The sequence below is a fragment of the Mustelus asterias genome, chromosome 5, assembly GCF_964213995.1.
Source record: "Mustelus asterias chromosome 5, sMusAst1.hap1.1, whole genome shotgun sequence".
Lineage (NCBI taxonomy): Eukaryota > Metazoa > Chordata > Chondrichthyes > Carcharhiniformes > Triakidae > Mustelus > Mustelus asterias.
The window spans coordinates 42,177,333-42,197,280 of record NC_135805.1 but is presented as its reverse complement, the minus strand read 5'-3'; the positions used below and the strand labels follow the sequence as shown (position 1 = coordinate 42,197,280).

Here is a 19,948-nt window from a genome sequence, read left to right as displayed (position 1 = left end):
AGCTGAGTTACAGAGAGAGATTGAATAGGTTGGGACTTTATTCCCTGGAGCGTAGAAGATTGAGGGGAGATTTGATAGAGATGTATAAGATTTTGATGGGTATAGATAGAGTGAATGCAAGCAGGCTTTTTCCGCTGAGGCTAGGGGAGAAAAAAACCAGAGGGTATGGGTTAAGGGTGAAAGGAGAAAAGTTTAAAGGGAATATTAGGGGGGCTTCTTCACGCAGAGAGTGGTGGGAGTGTGGAATGAGCTGCCGGATAAAGTGGTAAATGCGGGGTCACTTTTAACATTTAAGAAAAACTTGGACGGGTTCATGGATGAGAGGGGTGTGGAGGGATATGGTCCAAGTGCAGGTCAGTGGGACTAGGCAAAAAATGGTTCGGCACAGACAAGAAGGGCCAAAAGGCCTGTTTCTGAGCTGTAATTTTCTATGGTTCTAAGCACAGTAAGAAGTCTCACAACACCAGGTTAAAGTCCAACAGATTTGTTTGGTAGCATAAACTTTCGGAGTCTCGCTCCTTCTTCAGGTGAATGAGGAGTTGTGTTCACAAACAGGGCATGTACAGACGCAAACTCAATTTACAAGATAATGGTTGGAATGGGGGTCTTTATGGGTAATCAAGTCTTAAAGGTACAGACAATGTGAGTGGAGACAGGGCCACGCACAGGTTCAACCACAACCCTGCCACAGCAAACTCTGCAAGACGTGCTGGATCATTGATACAGATACCATCATCTCACGTGAGAACACCATCCACCAGGTACACGGTACATACTCTTGTGACTCGGCCAACGTTGATACGCTGCAGGAAATGGTACGTTGGGGAGACCATGCAGACGCTACAACAATGGATGAATGAACACCACTCAACAATCACCAGGCAGGAGTGTTCCTTTCCAGTCGGGGAACACTTCAGCAGTCACGGGCATTCAGTCTCTGATCTTTGGGTAAGCGTTCTCCAAGGCTGCCTTCACGACACACGACAACGCAGAATCGCTGAGCAGAAACTGATAGCCAAGTTCTGCACACATGAGGACGGCTTCAACCGGGATCTTGGGTCCATGTCACACTATCTGTAACCCCCATGACTTGCCTGGGCTTGCAAAATCTCACTAACTCTCCTGGCTGGAGACAATACACACCTCTTTAACCTGTGCTTGGCCCTCTCTCCACTCACATTGTCTGTACCTTTAAGACTTGATTACCTGTAAAGACTCGCATTCCAACCATTATCTTGTAAATTGGGTTTGTGTCTGTATATGCCCTGATTGTGAACACAAAGATGTGCGAGTTAGGTTGATTGGCTATGCTAAGATAAAATTGCCCTTCGTGTCCTGAGATGCGTAGGTTAGAGGGATTAGTGGGTAAATATCTAGGGATATGGGGGTAGGGCCTGGGTGGGGTTATGGTCAGTGCAGACTTGATGGGCCGAATTGCCTCTTTCTGTACTGTAGGGTTTCTACGATTCTACGATTCTCCAACTTCTCACTCACCTGAAGAAGGAGCGAGACTCCGAAAGCTTGTGCTAGCAAATAAACTTGTTGGACTTTAACCTGGTGTTGTAAGACTTCTTACTGTGAAAATTTGCAACAGGGTGTAAATGATGGCATGATTTCTACTGTTAGAACTTGCAAATTTGTGCAACCATGATGGGGGTTGGCAATTCTGGTAAGGAAAGTTGGGAATTTAGGTGCGGAGCCGAGCAAGATTTCCTGTCCATTGTTATTTTACAAATAATACACAGGACAATGGAAGTTAGCAAAAGGCATTGTTTATCTTTATCCATTTTGCGTTTTCGAAATGAATCGGCATACTTAATGAATAATTCCTCACTTAACTATTTGTTGGCTAGCGTTCTTCATTCATGATTCTCAGCTTTGATTTTGTTTTGTGTTAAATGAAGGATGACATGAATCAATGCCAATGGGAACTTATTTTAATTTTCGTTTGAGTGATGTCACGCTGAGTGGGGCATTCTCCAGAAGCTGGATTGTAGTATATATCTCCTCCTCCACACCCATTGCTGGTGCCTTTCAGTGACTTGTGCTATAGTTTAAATTTTTGATGATAAAGTGAAGCTATTATTTTTCAGACGCATGTCATCCCTGATGTGGGAGGTACGATATATTGAACACAATGCACGGACTTTCAATGAACCTGGAAGCCCCATAGTTAAATCTGCCAAATTAGTCATCGATGTTCTTCTGCAGTTTATAAAGTAAGTTTTCCTTTGTTGTGCATCTGTTTGTCTGTATAAAAAATACTGCACCTTGTACATATCTGTCACAACTCAAGGCACAGCGCTTTGTTAAGCCAACTAAATGCGTGTCATATTCTACCTGATCAACAACTGAACAAGCTTAAGGAAAAAAGTACATGAAGAGACAATGGAAGGCAGACACTAGATTATTTATTTTCACCTCTTGATCACAACTTGCCGTTCTGTGGAGCCTTCAGTGCAGTAAAATGCTGCAAGGTGCTTCACAGATAAATTATCAAACAACATTTGACACCAAGCCACACCAGGAGGAAATAGTGAGAAAGATGACCAAAGGTCTGGTCAAAGAGGTAGGTCTTGAATGGTAAGAAAGAGAGTTATAGAGAGAGGTGCAGAGGTTTTGAGAGGGAATTCCAGAGCATTAGACCTCGATAGCCAAAGGCACGGCTGCCAAGTGAAGAATTAAATTCAGGGATCACGATGCAGAACAGTGCAGATATATCAGAGGCTTTGTAGGGTTGAAGGAGATTAGAGTTAGGAAGAGGTAATACCATGGAGGCATATGGAAACAAGCATGATCAGTTTAAAATTAAGGCATTAATCAACAGTGTTGGTCAGTGAGTCCAGGGATGCTGGGATTTGGTATGAGTAAGGACAGCAGCAATAGAGTTTTGGATGACAACAACTTTACATAGGATAGAATGCAGAAATTCTGCTGAGTTGAAATAGTCAAATCTAAAGTATTAGACTTGACTATTTCCATTGAAATAGTCAAGTCTAAAGTAACAAAGCATGATGAGGAATTCAGCATCAGATAAGCTGAGGCAGGCATGGTAGTGTTACAGAGGTGGAAATAGGCAATTAGTGATGGGAAAGGTATGTGGCCAACAGCTCATCTTGGAGTCAAATATGACACTTAAGGTTAGGGAAAATCTGGTTCACCTTCAGTCAATTGTCAGAGAGAGGAATGAAGTCCATGGCTGGGGGATGGTGCTTGTCATGGAGGATGGTGCTTGTATCAGGAATTTCCTCTTAAGAGGCTAGGAATCCTGCAGCAAATAACTCACCTGACTTCCCACGGCCTGTCCACAATCAGGAGTGTGATGGAATACCCTCCACTTGCCTGGATGAGTGCAGCTCCCACAATATTCTAGAACCATAGAATCTCTACGCTACAGAAAGAGGCCATTCAGCCCATCAAGCCTTCGCCAACTCTTTGAAAACGCACCCCACCCAGATGCCTGCTGTCCAACCTATTCCCCTAACCCTGTGCATTTACCATTGTCAATCCACCTAACACAGATATCCTCCAGATACTAACGGGAAATTTAGCATGGCCAGTCAACCTAACCCGCACATCTTTGGCTTGATACCATCCAGGACAAAGCAGCCCACTTTATTGGTACCCTTTCCACAAACATTCACTTCCTCCACGACCAAAGATGCACTGCAGGAACTCACCAAGGCTTCTTTGACAACACCTTCCAAACTGACAACCATATCATCTAGAAGGACAAGGGCAGCAGACACATGGGAACACCACTACCTGCAATTTTCCCTTCCAGCTACTCTACTCATCATCCTGACTTGGAAAGATATCGCAGTTTTTTTCCCTGTTGCTGTGGAGGCGGAGGCACCATTGTATTATCACTGGACGAGTATTCCAAGGGGAATGCTCTGGGGACCTGCGTTTGAATCCCACCATGGCAGATGGTGAAATTTCAATTCAATAAAATCTGGAATCAAAAAGTCTAATGATGACCATGAAACCATTAAATGCCCTCAGGGCTGGGTAATAAATGCTGGTCCAGCCAACGACACCCACATCATATGAACGAATAAAAAAATTCCTGGAACTCCCTCCCTAACAGCACTGTGGTTGCACCTCCTCCACAAGGACTGCAGCAGTTCAAGAAGGCAGCTCACCACCACCTTCTCAAGGATATTTAGGGGTGGGCAATAAATGCTTGCCTAGCAAGCCAAGTCCACAACCCTTGAATGAATAAAAAAAATTAGTGGAGGAAATTTTTGCTCATGCAATACTGAATGTCAGATAAGCAGTCTAGCAACATAGAGACGGTAAAGTGAGACGATGGTGAGGTGGAGCTGGGTGTCGTTAGTGAGCATGTGGAAAGTGATGCTGTGTTTTTGGATGATAGACTAATATCTTTCCAAAAGCAGAAGCAGAGAGATGATACACTTATCCTGTAATCAAAATCAGAATGGGCTTACTTGTTTTCACAGGAGATATTGAGGCATTGATAGCATAAGCTAGGTTTAAACATAGTCCACCCTGACAAATTGAGAAGCAGAACCTCCAAGGTAATAATCTCTGAATTAATACCTAAGCCATGTGCAAATAGGATCAGGGCAACTAAGGTTAGAGAGACAAACGCGTGGTTCAAAGACTGGTGTTGAGAAGTGGGTTGCGGTTTGTGGGGCATTGGCATCAGTACTGGGGAAAGTGAGGATAAACTCTTAGGATGGTCTACACCTGAACCATGCTGGGACTGGTGTTCCAGTGAGTCGCATAACTAGGGAAGTAGAGGGGGCTTTAAACTAAACAAAAGAGCTGAGAGATCAAGCTTGGATAGGAAATCGAGGGTAGATTCAAGGCAGCAGAGCAAGATAATAACATGGGAAAAGAGGGTAAGAGAGTGCAAAGAGGGCCAAAGAGAAAAAAAAATAAGAATACACCAACAGTCAAGACTAGATTGTACAAAGTTGACAAAAAGACAAAACTGAAAGAACTGTTTCTGAATGCACGTAGCATTCATAACAAAGTAAGTGAATTGATAACGTATATTAAAGTAAATAAATATGATCGGATAGCAATTGCAGAGATGTAGCTACAGGTAACAAGATTTGGGTCCTGAATATTATGGGGAACATGACAATCAAGAGGAATAGGAAGCTAGAAAAAGGTAGTAATCAAAGGTCGTATTGGTGCAATAGTTAGAAATGACCATGGTTCAGGCGATCAAAATGTAGGGAATATGTTACATGTGCGAGTGGTCTACAGGCTTCTCACACAATTTAGGGAAAAGTATACAAGCAGAAATATTAGATGCTTGTGATAAAAGGACAGCAATAATCAGGGATGATTTCAATCTACTTATAAATTGTTAAAATCAGATTGACAGTAGTAGCCTGGATGAGAAGTTCTGAGACTGTTTTCAAGAGAGTTTCTTAGAGCAGCATGTTCTGGAACCAACCATACGGCAGGGTATATTAGACTTAGTATTGTGTAATGTAACAGGATTAATTGGTAACCTCAGAGTAAAGGCACCCCTAGGTAGCAGCAACCACAATATGGTTGAAAGGGAGAAGCGTGGGTCTAAGACTAGTATTTTAAACTTAAATAAGGGCAATCATGTGGACATAAAAGTTCATCTCACTGAAATGAACTGAGATACTAGGCTAGAGGATAAATCAATAGAGGTGTTGTGGCAGACATTTCAAGGAATATTCAAAAAGTACTTCATTGGCTGTAAACTGCTTTGCAATATCTAGTAGTCACGAAATGCACTATTATTTCTTTCTTTTCACTCTTATTATTTATTGTTCCAGAGACCAGAACTCTACTGACATCCTTCCATTCTACAATAACCTGAAGAAGAAAATGATGTCAGATGAGGAAGATGAGGTAAAATAAGAGCTGGAAATGAACAGAGAGTAATTTTCAAAGGTTGAAATCTGGCAAAATAGACGCTTCTGTATGTAAAAAAAGTATATTCAATAAGTTCATCTGATTCCATAGTGAGTCAGAGACTGGGTACCATAATGTCAAGGCCAGGAATGCTTGATTTGATGCTTAATCTGCCCTGAGTTATCTGATCTCATCGAGGGCAGTGATTGGGAACCCCAATTGATCTCAACACCTCTGGCTTCACAGGGCAAAACTAAATAAGTCAGCATTTCTGGTGCTAATTGCTGTCAAGTCACCCCTCACTATAAAGTGCATGTGCTTACAGTCTGAGCAGGAATAGGCCCCTTCACCAAGGCTTACCTGACTGGTCCTGGTGACCCCAACCTGAATTACCTTAGTCCAAGGACGGCGTCCCTGATGCAGCTGCAGACCGGGTGCAGTCCCAATAGTAGCCACTGCTCTAAGTGGCATTGCTAGAACTGAAGAACTGTCTGCCTTCCTGGGATCAAGACCTTTAAAAGAACAGGAGCCCTAACACCAGGCAATTAATTGCCTGATTGAAACAGAATCGTTTCTGGTCTCTCGAAAGCAGCCGAGGTGAGGTTGCCCCCAGCTTTGAGGCCTGCCATTGGGACCATCGCCGCCTTGACATGATTCAGCCTGATGTTAGTTAAACATAAAGATCTTTACATCTGCGCACTTGAGTGTGGAATTCTGCTCAGCTAATTAACCTGCCATTAATTCCCTGTATTTGCAATCAGATTATATCCCTAATTATTTATTCATCAATATGTATGCAAATACAATTTCTTGAAGTTTGCAGAATATTAAAATATTCTTGAACCTCCAATAAACCTGGGATATAGTCAAACTGTAGCAGTCCATAATTATCCAGATCGCGTGAATAGTTATTCCTTTTAATTGTAATGCTTGTGTCATTGTTCTGTTCTATTTTTCTGGTTATAAGGATGATGAGGCAGAAAATTCTGATGTTCCAGGAACCTCCACCAGGAATAAGAAGGTAACTTGACCTCAGTCTTGTGTAACAGAAATCTCAGCACAAATGCATGTAGCCTAAAGCAGCTTGTGCAATGCATTAGTATTGGTGGCGTTTTTAGTGGAGAAGAAGAAATATATTGTGCGTTACATAAAAAGTACTTTAAATAAACTACCTCCCCCATTGGAGGGAAGTGAAATGAGTTCCATCTCATTTCACTTTTTTACTGTAGTCTTGGGAAAGGAAGAATAGGAAGTACAGAACGATGTAGGCAGCCTTTATTCATACTGGCACATCAGACATATAGCGAGCAGAGCAATGGCAGTTCCCTGCTGCATGGAGAAGTCTATTGAGTGCTAGAGTTCTGACTTCCCTCTGTTGGAGGTCAGGCATTCCAACCCCTGATTAAGTATCCCCAAAAAAGATCGGGGGGGGTGGGGGGTTTGACAGGGTGGTTAGCACTCAAGGGGCGAGTGATGGGGAATGCTGGACATCTCGGTCTATAGGTGCCAAGCTCTTTTCCAGCTTAGCTCCTGCCTGTCCACTTTGGTGACCGGTGGGCTCAGGTGTTCGGAGACTGAGGTTCAGAGACGGGTTCGGCGGGGGGGGGTCAGGAGGAGAGTGTGGTGTTTTTGAAGGAACCTTGACCTCTTCGGGGGATTCCGATTTGAGGTCCAGCTTGGGCACGAACACAGCTGGTGAATTCCAGCTTCTGGTGCGAGGTGCTTGTGGTTGGTGCAGCAGCAGGCGGGCATTTGGTCCCTGGATGGTACAGTTTCTTAGTCATGTTTCCAATGGGGTGAATGTCCTTTTTTTTTAATCTCCAAATTTTCTTGTGCTCCTAAGGCATTCATTTTTTAATGTGGTATGATATGGGTCGAGTAATCAAAGTAGACAATCTTGGAAATAACAGCATTCATGTTCCATCATGTTATGCATAGAATCCATGAACACAGATTCAATCCTGATACAACCTGTATGATTAATATCTGTTCCCCATGCTACCCGGAGCAGATGCTGCATGGAAGCTAGATACTTTTCCACAGAGAATGTTGAAAGAAATTGAACACACATGTGCAAAAGCCCAATTCTGCAGATGCTGGAAATCTGAAATAAAAAGTATTAGGAATACATAGTAGGTCGAGCAGTGTCAGTGCAGAGAATAAACAGGTGAAGTTCGATGAAAGGTCACAGACCTGAAGTGTTGGGTTGGATTCTACAAGCCACCCATGGGTGGGAAATTAGACATAAAATAGGGTGCCATACCTGCCTTGAGCCTACACTGCAATTTTATAAGTGGCAGCGAGCAGCACATGTGTTGCACCTTATTAATGCCCACTTCAAGGCCATATCCCATTGTCACTCGACTTTTCAATGGGAACTGACACTACCCAGGTTTGACCTTGGGAGCTGCTGTCTTGTGGAAGAAGGGGTTGTCCTCCCTTTTTTTGGTCCCCAGTGTCAATCAGAAGGCCCTCCTCCTCACTTCCACCTCTGCCCCTCACGCTCCTCCCTGACTGCCGGCAGTTCTCCCTTCCCGCATTCCTCCGCAGAGTGACACCCCCAACCCCCTTGGCTGAGGCCTGCCAACCCAGCCAGATCCCAGACTATCCTGGAGGTCCATAGTCCATCTCTGAATGCCTTCTTCGTTTCTTTAATGCTGTACCAACAGTAGTCACTGCACCTAGAGGTATCGCCAGTACGGCAGAGCTGCTGGTTCCCAAATGGGCAGCATCTCTATGAAGCTGGACTTTCTCCTGGAGAGGAACACAAGTCCTGCCTTATAACAGACTGTCAGAGAATGAAAGCAGGCCGTGCTGGTTGAGCGGAGGTGGGTTCACCCCTGAGGTTTGAGCTTTGGTATGGGGAGCCCACCTTCAGCAGATAATCCAACCCGGTATTTTGGTTTATCTCTCCACAGATGCTGCCTGACAAACTGAATGTTTCCAGCGTTTTTTATTGTTTTTATTTAAAATATCTGTACATGTTGTAGGCATAAACTTTGAATCCTTGTATTTTGGGGAATCCAGGAACACCAGCCTAGGAGGACACAGCGTAATCGTGTTCAGCCACCTGACATTAATGCCTGGAAGGTGCGCTGTAGAGAGCTGCTGCACCTAACCTTTCAGTGTGAAGACTCGGAGCCTTTCCGTCGGCCTGTGGATTTATTTCAGTATCCAGTATGTAAATACCTGCTTTAACTAAATTGGTTATCTACTGTCCACATCATTGTTTTTTTTAAGTAATGTCAAGGCATTTTAACTGAATGTTTTAAAAAGCAATACAAAGGGAAGTATAAAGTTTTAAAGAATCTGCCCACAGGAGCCTTACAATTCAGGGAATGCAGCTTGTAGAAATGAGTATGCAGATTGTGTCCCAGTGTTGCTGTGTAGTATTTTGAAGACTTTGGTGCTGACCTGCATTTCATCTCTGTTTCCTAACCACTATGCCACCATGCCGCCCATTCTCCCAGAGTGCAACCCACCGACATAAAATATTCTATAGCTCGACTGGGCACGTAAGAGTTTTCACCTTAAAGACCTCTGGAGTTTTCTGCGCTGTTTGGAAAGCTCTAGGTTTAGGTGGAGTTTAGGTTTTAAGTTTATTTATTAGTCACAAGTAGGCTTACATTAACACTGGAATGATGTTACTGTGAAAATCCCCTAGTCGCCACACTCTGGCACCTGTTTGGGTACACTGAGGGAGAATTTAGCATGGCTAATGTATCTAACCAGCACATCTTTTGGACTGTGGGAGGAAACCGGAGCACCCAGAGGAAACCCATGCAGAATGGGGAGAAGGTGCAGACTCCGCACAGTGACCCAAGCCAGGAATCGAACCCGGATCCCTGGCGATGTGGGACAGCAGTGCTAACCAGTGCTGTGAGGGGTTGTCGGATTTGGCCAACTTGCAGGCAGAGGCTGACAGGGAGCAACAAGGAGGTGGCGGTTCTCCAAAGTCTCAATGGTGCACTTTCACCACAGGTTTTCTTTGTTGTTTAATTTCATCTGAACTTCCATTGGTCAATTACTTCTTGTTGCTGTATAGGCAGTTCCACTTGCACCTTGGATATTACCGGAGTGATTGAATTCAATTACCTCAATTTTTTTCCTAGTTATATCAGAGAAGGCTAATGTTTGGCACATCTGCTTTGTAAGGGAGTTGGCATAGCTGTCATTTTTTGAATACTGATCAACAAGGAAAGCTTGGTCTGCAAAACACATATGCTATTAGATTATTCCAAGCTTCCCCACCAACAGTAATGTATCAAAGCTGGTCTGTTTGCATCTGCATTGAGAAAGTGGACCAGTAAAGGAATGGAGCAATGGGCTGGATTGGACCACATTAAGGGAGGATGAAAAGGGGGCTTGAAGGTGAGGCATGTGTGGGAGTGGGTAAGATAGATTGTGGGGGTGGCAGTGGAAGTGGTGGAAAACAGATAAGGACATCTTTGGAAGGACTGCATCAATTCTTTTAATGGTTAGTTGTGGCTTTTGGAGACCCATCATCTTAGTCCAGGGACATTGCTGCAGGAATTCCTCAGGGTAGTGCCCTCATCTCAACCACCTATTGTTGCTTTAACCTTCAGTCCATCTAAAGATCAGAAGTGGGTATGCTCACTGGTGATTGCACGGTGTTCACTTCCAATCATAATTCCTAAGTCCCGTGTCCATCTGTAGCAAAAGCTGAACAGCATTCTGGCTTGGGCTATTAAGTGACAAGTAACATTCATGCCACACATGTTTCTGACACTGATCATCCCCACTAAGAGACAATAGGAATGGGATAGGGAGTCATTTTAATTAGGCTAGCCATATAAATACTATGGCTACAAAAACAGGTAAAGGCTGGAAATTCTCCTCTCCTGACCCCTCAAAGCCTTTTCACCATCTACAAAGCACAAATCAAGAGTGTGTTGTAATACATTCCACCTACCTGTATGAGTGCAGCTCCATTAATATCCACCAACATCATCTGAAACCTTCACTTCCTGCACAATTGATGCACAATGGCAACAATGTGTGCTATCTAGAAGATACCCTGCAACAACTCATCAAATTTTCTTCCGTAGCGCCACTCAAATTCACAACCCCCACCACCCGATGAACAAGAGCAGCAGGCACATGAGTACATCACCTTGAAGTTCCCTTCCAAGGCATACTACAGTGGAAATATATAAACGCTCCTTTATCGTCACTGGGAAAAATCCTGGATCTTCCCCAGCCTAACAGTGGTTAAAGAAGGCAGTTCATCATCACTTTTTGAAAGGAGGTTAGGGATGGGCAATAAATTCAGGCCTTGACAGTGACATCCATATCCCTTGACCAAGGCAAACTGTAAAAGTCAGTTTTGAGAAACCCAGAAATTTGTAAGATTGAGTAATCAATTATGCATAATCAAAATATTGCTTTAGTTTGTAAACTGCAGACATAATTCTAAACTCTTTCTGATTATTAGAAGCAAGTTAACCTTAAAATCTGTTGAGTCACCAGTATTGCTCATTGTTGAATCATTGTTGAATTGGCGCTTCTCCCCCAAGTTTTAAATGCTAGTAACCCTTCTGACCAAAGCACTGATGAGGCAGAGCATAACATAAACATCTTTAACATGGAAAGATCAGTTTGTGAAAGAAAAATTTAATGTGAAATGTGGCTTTGCAAGAACCTGATTTAGGGAACTGTAGAAAGTGGAAAGCAACCATGTCTATGTGGTCATTCTTGGGGTTTTTTGAATGAGATTTGTGGTTGAAAAAGAATGCCTATCCAAACTAAATTAGCAATTATAAACGAGGAACAAGTCATAGGGTCTGATCAAATAATTCAGACAGATGCCAAATTACTCAAAATAAAATGTGCAATAGGATTTACATCTAAAAGAAAAGGGCTAAAATAAATTACTATTTCACTGAAAACATTCATTGATCTCTTATCAGATATTGACTGGGCGGGAGGGTGAGCTGTGAGGAGGTTGCAGAGATGCTTCAGCGTGATTTGGATAGGCTGAGAGTGTAGGCATATGCATGGCAGATGCAGTATAATGTGGATAAATATGCGGTTATCCACTTAGGTAGCAAAATAGGAAGACAGATTATTACTTGAGTGGGTGTAAATTGAGAGAGATGGATACTCAGCGAGACCTTGGTATCTTCGTGCATCAGTCGCTGAAAGTAAGTGCGCAGGTACAGCAGGCAGAAAAGAATGCAAATGGTATGTTGGCCTTCATAGCGAGAGGATTTGAATACAGGGCCAGGGATGTTTTGCTGCAATTGTATAGAGCGTTGGTGAGGCCACACCTGGAGTATTGTGTGCAGTTTTGGTGTCCTTATCTGAGGAAGGATTTCCTTGCTCTAGAGGGAGTACAGCAAAGGTTTACCAAGCTGATTCCTGGGATGGCAGGTCTGTCATATGAGGAGAGATTAAATTGGTTAGGATTATATTCACTGGAGTTTAGAAGAGTGAGAGGGGATCTCATAGAAACATAAAGTTTGAATAGGGTTAGACAGGGTAGATTCAGAAACAACGTTTCCAATGTTGGGGGAGTCCAGAACTTGGGGTCATAGTTTGAGGATAAGGGGTTTACCTTTTAGAACTGAGGTGAGGAGAAATTTCTTCACCCAGAGGTGGTGAATGTGTGGAATTCACTACCACAGAAAATAGTTGAGGCCAAAAAGTTGTGTGATTTCAAGAAGAAATTGGATATAGCTCTTGGGGCTAAAGGGATCAAGGAAGATGGGGGGAAGAGAGGATCAGGATATTGAATTTGATGATCAACCATGATTAAAATGAATGGCGGAGCAGGCTTGAAGGGCCGAATGGCCTACTCCTGCTTCTAGTTTCTATTTTTCTAATCAGTGCCCTTCTAGTATTTTCTATTTTTATTTCTGATTTCCATTGTTTGTACTTTTATTAACCTAAAAAAGCCAGTGCTGCCTGCAGCACATATGACAGACCTGCTATCCCAGGAATCAGCCTGGTAAACCTTCGCTGTAATCCCTCTTTGGCAACAACATCCTTCCTCAGATAAGGACACCAAAACTGCACACAATAGTCTAGATGTGGCCTCACCAAAGCCCTATACAATTGCAGCAAAACATCCCTATCCCTACACTCAAATCCTCTCGCTATGAAGGCCAACATACCATTTGCCTTCTTTACTTCCTGCTGTACCTGTTAAATACAAAAGAGCACAAAATACTTGCTACCTTACATTAAGGTTAGAAAAGCAAAACATGTTGGAAATCTGAAATAAAGCCAAAAAGTGCTGGAAATGCTCAGCAGGTTAGGCAGTATCTGTAGAGAGAAACAGAGTTAATACTTAATGTTGAAATGACCACGAAGGAAGGAAAGAACTTGCATTTAGAGAATATGTTTAATGACTTGCGGATTTGCCAAAGTGCTGCACAGTCAATTTAAGTAACTTTTTTTGGAATGAAATCTTTTTATTATGTAACCTAGCACAATTTACTGCCACAACGTCCCACAAGAAACAATGAAGTAATTGGCCAACTAATCCTTTTTTGGCACATTGTTTAAGACCAGGACACAGGTTGAACCGCATCACCAACAAAATCCCCCACAGAATTGTCAATGGTGTGATGTAAAATAATGCCCAGTTTGCCATGCCTTCAAGATCAAGTCATGGGTGACACAGTGGTTAGCACTGCTGCCTCACAGCACCAAGGACCTGGGATTGATTCTGGCCTTGGGTGATTGTGTGGAGTTAGCACATTCTCCCCGTGTCAGCTTGGGTTTCCACAGATGTGTTGGTTAGGTAGATTAGCCTGCTGAATATTTCCAGCATTTTCTGTTGATAAGGATATTTAATTGTATTTTTTTATTTGCACACATTCACCAGTACTATTGTGATACATAGATCAACACCAGAAATTACTTTGGCAGAAACCTATAGAGTAGTGCAGTCATTTACAACACTAGAGGCCATTTGGCCCATCATGCTTGTGCAGGCTCTCTGTGGAGCAGTTCAGTCAGTCCCATTACCCTACTTGATCCCTGTAGCCCTGCAAGTTCATTTTTTTCAAGGGCCTATCCAGTTTTATTTATGTTTTTGCTAAACTTAGCCAATCACTTAGGAGATTGGCAAGGAAATTCCTGGAAAATGTTTCAGCACAGGAAAGCACGATGGCACAGTGGTTAGCATTGCTGCCTCACAGCGCCAGGGATCCGGGTTCAATTCCAGCCTCAGGTCATTGTCTGTGGGTTTTGCACGTTCTTCCCATGTCTGCATGGGTTTCCTCCGGGTGCTCCGGTTTCCGCCCACAGTCCTAAAATGTGCAGATTAGGTTGATTGGCCATGCTAAATTGACCCTCGTGTCAGGGGATTGGCAGGGTGAACGTGTGGGGTTACGGGAATAGGGCCTGGGTGGGATTGTGGTCAGTGCAGACTCGATGGGCCGAATGGCCTCCTTCTGCACTGTAGGGTTTCTATGTTGACTCATTATATTACTTGCACATTCTTAACCTATGCCATCATTTCTTAAATTAGTAGTCTTATTTTTGCAAACATTTTGTTTTCTTTTAGGATTATAGAGACATCATTGACACACCAATGGATTTTGGAACAGTTCAGGAGACTTTGGAAGCTGAAAATTACGAGACTCCAATGGAATTGCGTAAAGACGTGCGCCTTATTTTTAGCAACTCCAAGGCTTACACTCCCAGCAAAAAGTCAAGGGTAAACTGACAGTTAAAATGACAGATGGGCTACTCAAAATAAATAAGAAAGTCAGAGCGTAATGTTGGCTTTGGTTGATGCTATTGAGCTTTAAGAATCGTGCACATCCTGTCTATTGGCCATTTATCTCTATACAAAATAGAAAGTAGATTTACTTTTCAGGTCTTCAGTGCAACCTAAAATCTGGATATTTCCATCTCAGTCCTTAATAAACTAATATAAATATAATGGGGCTAAAATTTTTATTCTCCCTCTCTTTTCCCCCCCTCCACTTCCCACACCTTCTTCTCTCTGAAGATACCGAGAGGGTTTGAATCTCGCAACTCTCACCAGAGGCGGCGCGGTGGCACAGTGGTTAACACTGCTGCCTCTCAGCGCCAGGGACCTGTGTTTATTCCCAGCTTGTGTCATTGTCTGTGCAGAGTCTGCATGTTCTCCCTGTGTCTGTGTCTTCATTGCAGTATTAATGTAAGAATACTTTTGACACTAATAAATAAACTTAAACTGTTGGATCTGGGCAAAAGGCAAGGAATTGACAATAACAACATCAGAGTTTCCATGCCTGGTGAATTAGCTAAAATCTGTTCCCCTGATCCTAGTATGATCGGCTAGAAATAACAATCCAATTCAACCAGCCCCCTCATATCTGCAAAACTCCTCTGAACTTCTTGTGACAAAACAAGTGATAATTCTCAGCAGGGATGTGCACATTGCTACAAAAGAAATACTGCCAAAAAAGAACTCTTAAGAATTGTAACTTACTTTACTTTAACACTAAAGCAGTGCTTGTTGACTATAACGTTTTATAGTCAGGTCACAGGTGATATTGCGCTGATGTCATAGAGGTTTACAGCATGGAAACAGGCCCTTCGGCCCAACTTGTCCATGCCGCCCTTTTTTTAAACCTCTAAGCTAATCCCAATTGCCCGCATTTGGCCCATATCCCTCTATACCCATCGTACCCATGTAACTATCTAAATGCTTTTTAAAAGACAGAATTGTCGCCGCCTCTACTACTACCTCTGGCAGCTTGTTCCAGACACTCACCACCCTCTGTGTGAAAAAATTGCCCCTCTGGACACTTTTGTATCTCTCCCCTCTCACTTTAAATTCTATGCCCTCTAGTTTTAGACTCCCCTATCTTTGGGAAAAGATATTGACTATCTAACTGATCTATGCCCCTCATTATTTTATAGACCTTTATAAGATCACCCCTCAGCCTCCTACGCTCCAGAGAAAAAAATCCGGGTCTACCCAGCATCTCCTTATAACTCAAACCATCAAGTCCCGGTAGCATCCTAGTAAATCTTTTCCTGCACTCTTATAAGGAATGATGTGTAAGGAAAGAAGCGGCATTTAGATTGTGCTTTTAATTACTTGAGGATTTATCATGGTGCCTTCACAGCCAATTGAATATCTTTTTTTTGGGAAGGCAACCTTGTTATAATGTAACCGAGCACAATTGACAACTGGCAACATCTCACAAAGAACAATGGGATAGTTTTTTTTCACTTATTGGTTGAGACTTAAATATTGGACACTACACAAGGGGAACTTTCCTGTTCTTTCAATTGTGCTTCGAAAAATATTCTCTGTTTCTGGAGGAGTTGCGGAATTCAACAGATTGCGTAACTTATTGACCATGTAGTGTGAAGCATTGTCCAGTTTGCCATGACTCCAAAGTCATTGAGGCTATCCTGGGAGATGTCATTGTTGTAACAAAACAGCATATTTAACAAATTTCTAAAATAATCCTATGTACCAGAATGTAGCATTGACCTTATTACAACAGCCATTTTATAGTGTTATTTGGACTCTTAAATAAGCATTCATATTAGGCAAATCTTACAGTTAAATGTTCATTCTCACCAGATTTACAGTATGAGTTTACGGCTTTCGGCATTGTTTGAAGAACACATGAGCTCCATCATATCTGATTATAAGGCAGCAGTTCGATTCTACTCGAGAAAGAAGGCTTCCAGCCAACGGCGCAAGCGAAGAAGAAGTAGTTCCCCCTCTAGCAGTGCTGCATCGAGGTATGTTAATTCAGAATATATGAAAGTAGTTTTATTTTGAGGGTAGAGATCTAATATTATTTTGTTCTCTTCTCGAAACAAACTGAATATTATAACTCCAAAAACTGTCCAAAATGACTGACTGAACAAAGCCGTGTAACTGCAAACTGATGATTTGTTAATCCAGTGTCAAAGTATTAATGAACTGTTCCTGCTGGTGCATATTGCAGCCTTTTAATGAAGCTTTTGAAGTATTCAAATTGTTTTCACATATTGAGCGAGATTTTCTTTATGCTGCCCATATAGAGCAATAGTGATTATTTAGAATCATAGAATCCCTACAGTGCAGAAGGAGGCCATTCGGCCTATCAAGACTGCACTGACTGCAATCCCATCTAGGCCCTACCCCCTCATATTTATCCTGTTAACTCTTTTAGCCTGGGCATCCAGGACACTAAGGGGCAATTTAGCATGGCCAATCAACCTAACCCACACATTTTTGGACTGTGGGAGGAAACCGGAGCACTCGGAGGAAACCCACGTAGACACGGGGAGAACATGCAGACTCCACACAGACAGTGATCCGAGGCCGGAATCGAACCCAGGTCCCTGGAGCTGTGAGGCAGCAGCGCTAACCACTGTGCTACCGTGCCGCCCCATAGCCCTATAGAATGCTAAATGATTCTTTATGGCACAAAAACATTTATTAGTATTTAACTATGAGTTTATATTTGGTTCTATCATCTGTTGTGCTGCTATTTTGTCAGAGTCCTAGAGAAGAATATTCATTGGCATCATCAGAAGTTGAAACTCTGGCAGAGAGTGATACTGCTCGGTTCACGTTATCGTAGGAAACTGAGGATCTCAATTTTGTTTGGGTATGGTGTTGATCAGGAGAGTGGGATGATAGGAGAGAAAGTGAATGCATCAATGGGGTGGGGGGAGGAGTGAATGGAGTGACGACATTGGAGTCAGAATTTGGCAAGTAATCCAATTTCACCAGACCTCCGGGGGAATCATCCTAAATTGCAGTCAGGCTGAAGTGGTCGAGTCTTCCGACTACCCCATTCTCATGTTAGCAGAAGCTTTAGATGATGTTCTCAGGCTATGGGGGAAATATGCCCTCTTTAGCCCCAGGCAGCAGAGCCATCAATCTGCTCTGTTCCTCTCTCTACAACTGCTGCTTGATATGTTGACTTTTCCAGAATTTTCTGTTTTAATTTCAGATTTTCAGCATCCACAGTAATTTATTTTTATGAACAAAAAGTAGTGATATTTTCTGAAGGAATATAAAGAATAATGAATGGTTGGGACTATTGCTGATCTCACGATATGTATCTAGATATGTGCAAGGGAAAGAAAGTATCAAACATCAAAATATTTAACATGTTCAAATAAATTGCAAGAAGACATAGCAAGGCGAGATGATGACCGAGTGGTATTATTGTTAGACTATTAATCCAGAAACTCAGCTAATGTTCTGGGGACCCGGGTTCAAATCCAAAAAAATGGAATTTGAATTCAATAATTTAAAAAAATCTGGAATTAAGAATCTACTGATGCCCGTGAATCAGTGACTAGGGGTGTGCCTCAGGGATCAGTGTTGGGACCGCAATTGTTTACGATTTACATTGATGATTTGGAGTTGGGGACCAAGTGTAGTGTGTCAAAATTCACAGATGACACAAAGATGGGTGGAAGAGCAAAGTGTGCAGAGGATGCTGAAAGTCTGCAAAGGGATATAGATAGTCTAAGTGAGTGGGCGAGGGTCTGGCAGATGGAGTCGAATGTTGGTAAATGTGAGGTCATCCATTTTGGTAGGAATAACAGCAAAATGGACTCTTATTTAAATGGTAAAAAATTGCAGCATGCTGCTGTGCAGAGGGACCTGGGTGTCCTTGTGCAGGAATCTCAAGGAGTTGGTTTGCAGGTGCAGCGGGTAATTAAGAAGGCAAATGGAATTTTGTTCTCCATTGCTAGAGGGATGGAGTTTAAAAACAGCGAGGTTATGTTGCAGCTGTATAAGGTGCTGGTGAGGCCACACCTGGAGTACTGTGTACAGTTTTGGTCTCCTTACTTGAGAAAGGATATACTGGCACTGGAGGGGGTGCAGAGGAGATTAACTTGGTTGATTCTGGAGTTGAGAAGGTTGGCTTATGAGGAGAGACTGAGTAGACTTGGGCTATACTCATTGGAATTCAGAAGAATGAGGGGAGATTTTATAGAAACATATAAGATAATGAAGGGAATAGATAAGATAGAAGCAGGGAAGTTGTTTCCACTGGCAGGTGAAACGAGAACTAGGGGGCATAGCCTCAAAATAAGGGGAAGCAGATTTAGGACTGAGTTGAGGAGGAACTTCTTCACACAAAGGGTTGTGAGTCTGTGGAATTCCCTGCCCAGTGAAGCAGTTGAGGCTACCTCATTGAATGTTTCCAAGACAAGGATAGATAAATTTTTGAACAGTAAAGGAATTAAGGGTTATGGTGAGCGGACGGATAAGTGGAGCTGAGTTCACAAAAAGATCAGCCATGATCTTATTGAATGGCGGAGTAGCCTCGAGGGGCCAGATGGCCTACTCCTGCTCCTAGTTCTTATGTTCTTATGTGAAACCATTGTCGATTGTTGGAAAAACTCATCTGGTTCGCTCATGTCTTTGAGGGAAGGAAATCTGCCGTCCTTACCCAGTCTGGCCGACATGTGACTCCAGAGCCACAGCAGTGTGGTTGACTCTCAACAGCCCTCTGAAATGGCCTAGCAAACTACTCAGTTCAAGGGCAACAAGGGATAGGCAAGAAATGCTGGCCAGCCAGTGAGGCCCATGTCCCACGAATGAATAAAAAAACAGTAGATTCAGTATATAGATTGGGATGAAATTTAATGCAATTAAATTTGAGGCAATACATTTTGGAATGAAGGATAAGGAGATGCAAATTGTTAAAAAAAAAGAGAAACTTGTGGCTTCAGATGCACAAATCATCATGTTGATGGTCAGTGAAATGGCAAAATAAAAATGCTAAACTTGGACAAATCATTGGCTTGAATTGTATTTAGAACATTGTGTTCAGTTTTAAGTATTCTGCTTCAGGCAGAATGGTAAGGTCATGGAGAGGACACATTGATGCACTGAATTGATACCAGGGATGAGAAGCTTCAGTTAGGCCAGAAAACTGGTGATATTTTTGCTGGAACAGAGAAAGTTAAGTGATCTGATCATGGTGCTCAAGTTATGAGGGCTTTAATAAGACTCATACAGAAAATTATTTTGACTGTTGATTGAATCAGTAACAAAGAACAAAGAAAATTACAGCACAGGAACCAGGCCCTTCGGCCCTCCAAGCCTGCACCGACCATGCTGCCCGACTGAACTGAAACC

General features: G+C 42.7%; 1 protein-coding gene across 3 annotated transcripts in view; it reads left to right on the top strand.

Annotated features, from left to right (window-relative positions):
* phip (PHIP subunit of CUL4-Ring ligase complex) overlaps positions 1–19,948 on the top strand; it is a 228,272-nt gene that overhangs the window by 192,276 nt on the left and 16,048 nt on the right. For all 3 annotated transcript variants that reach the window (XM_078212450.1, XM_078212449.1, XM_078212448.1), the window contains exons 32-37: positions 2,094–2,219; positions 5,790–5,865; positions 6,836–6,889; positions 8,896–9,045; positions 14,405–14,557; positions 16,430–16,593. In XM_078212450.1, coding sequence (XP_078068576.1) covers positions 2,094–2,219; positions 5,790–5,865; positions 6,836–6,889; positions 8,896–9,045; positions 14,405–14,557; positions 16,430–16,593 — 723 coding nt within the window. The remainder of the gene's footprint in view (positions 1–2,093; positions 2,220–5,789; positions 5,866–6,835; positions 6,890–8,895; positions 9,046–14,404; positions 14,558–16,429; positions 16,594–19,948) is intronic.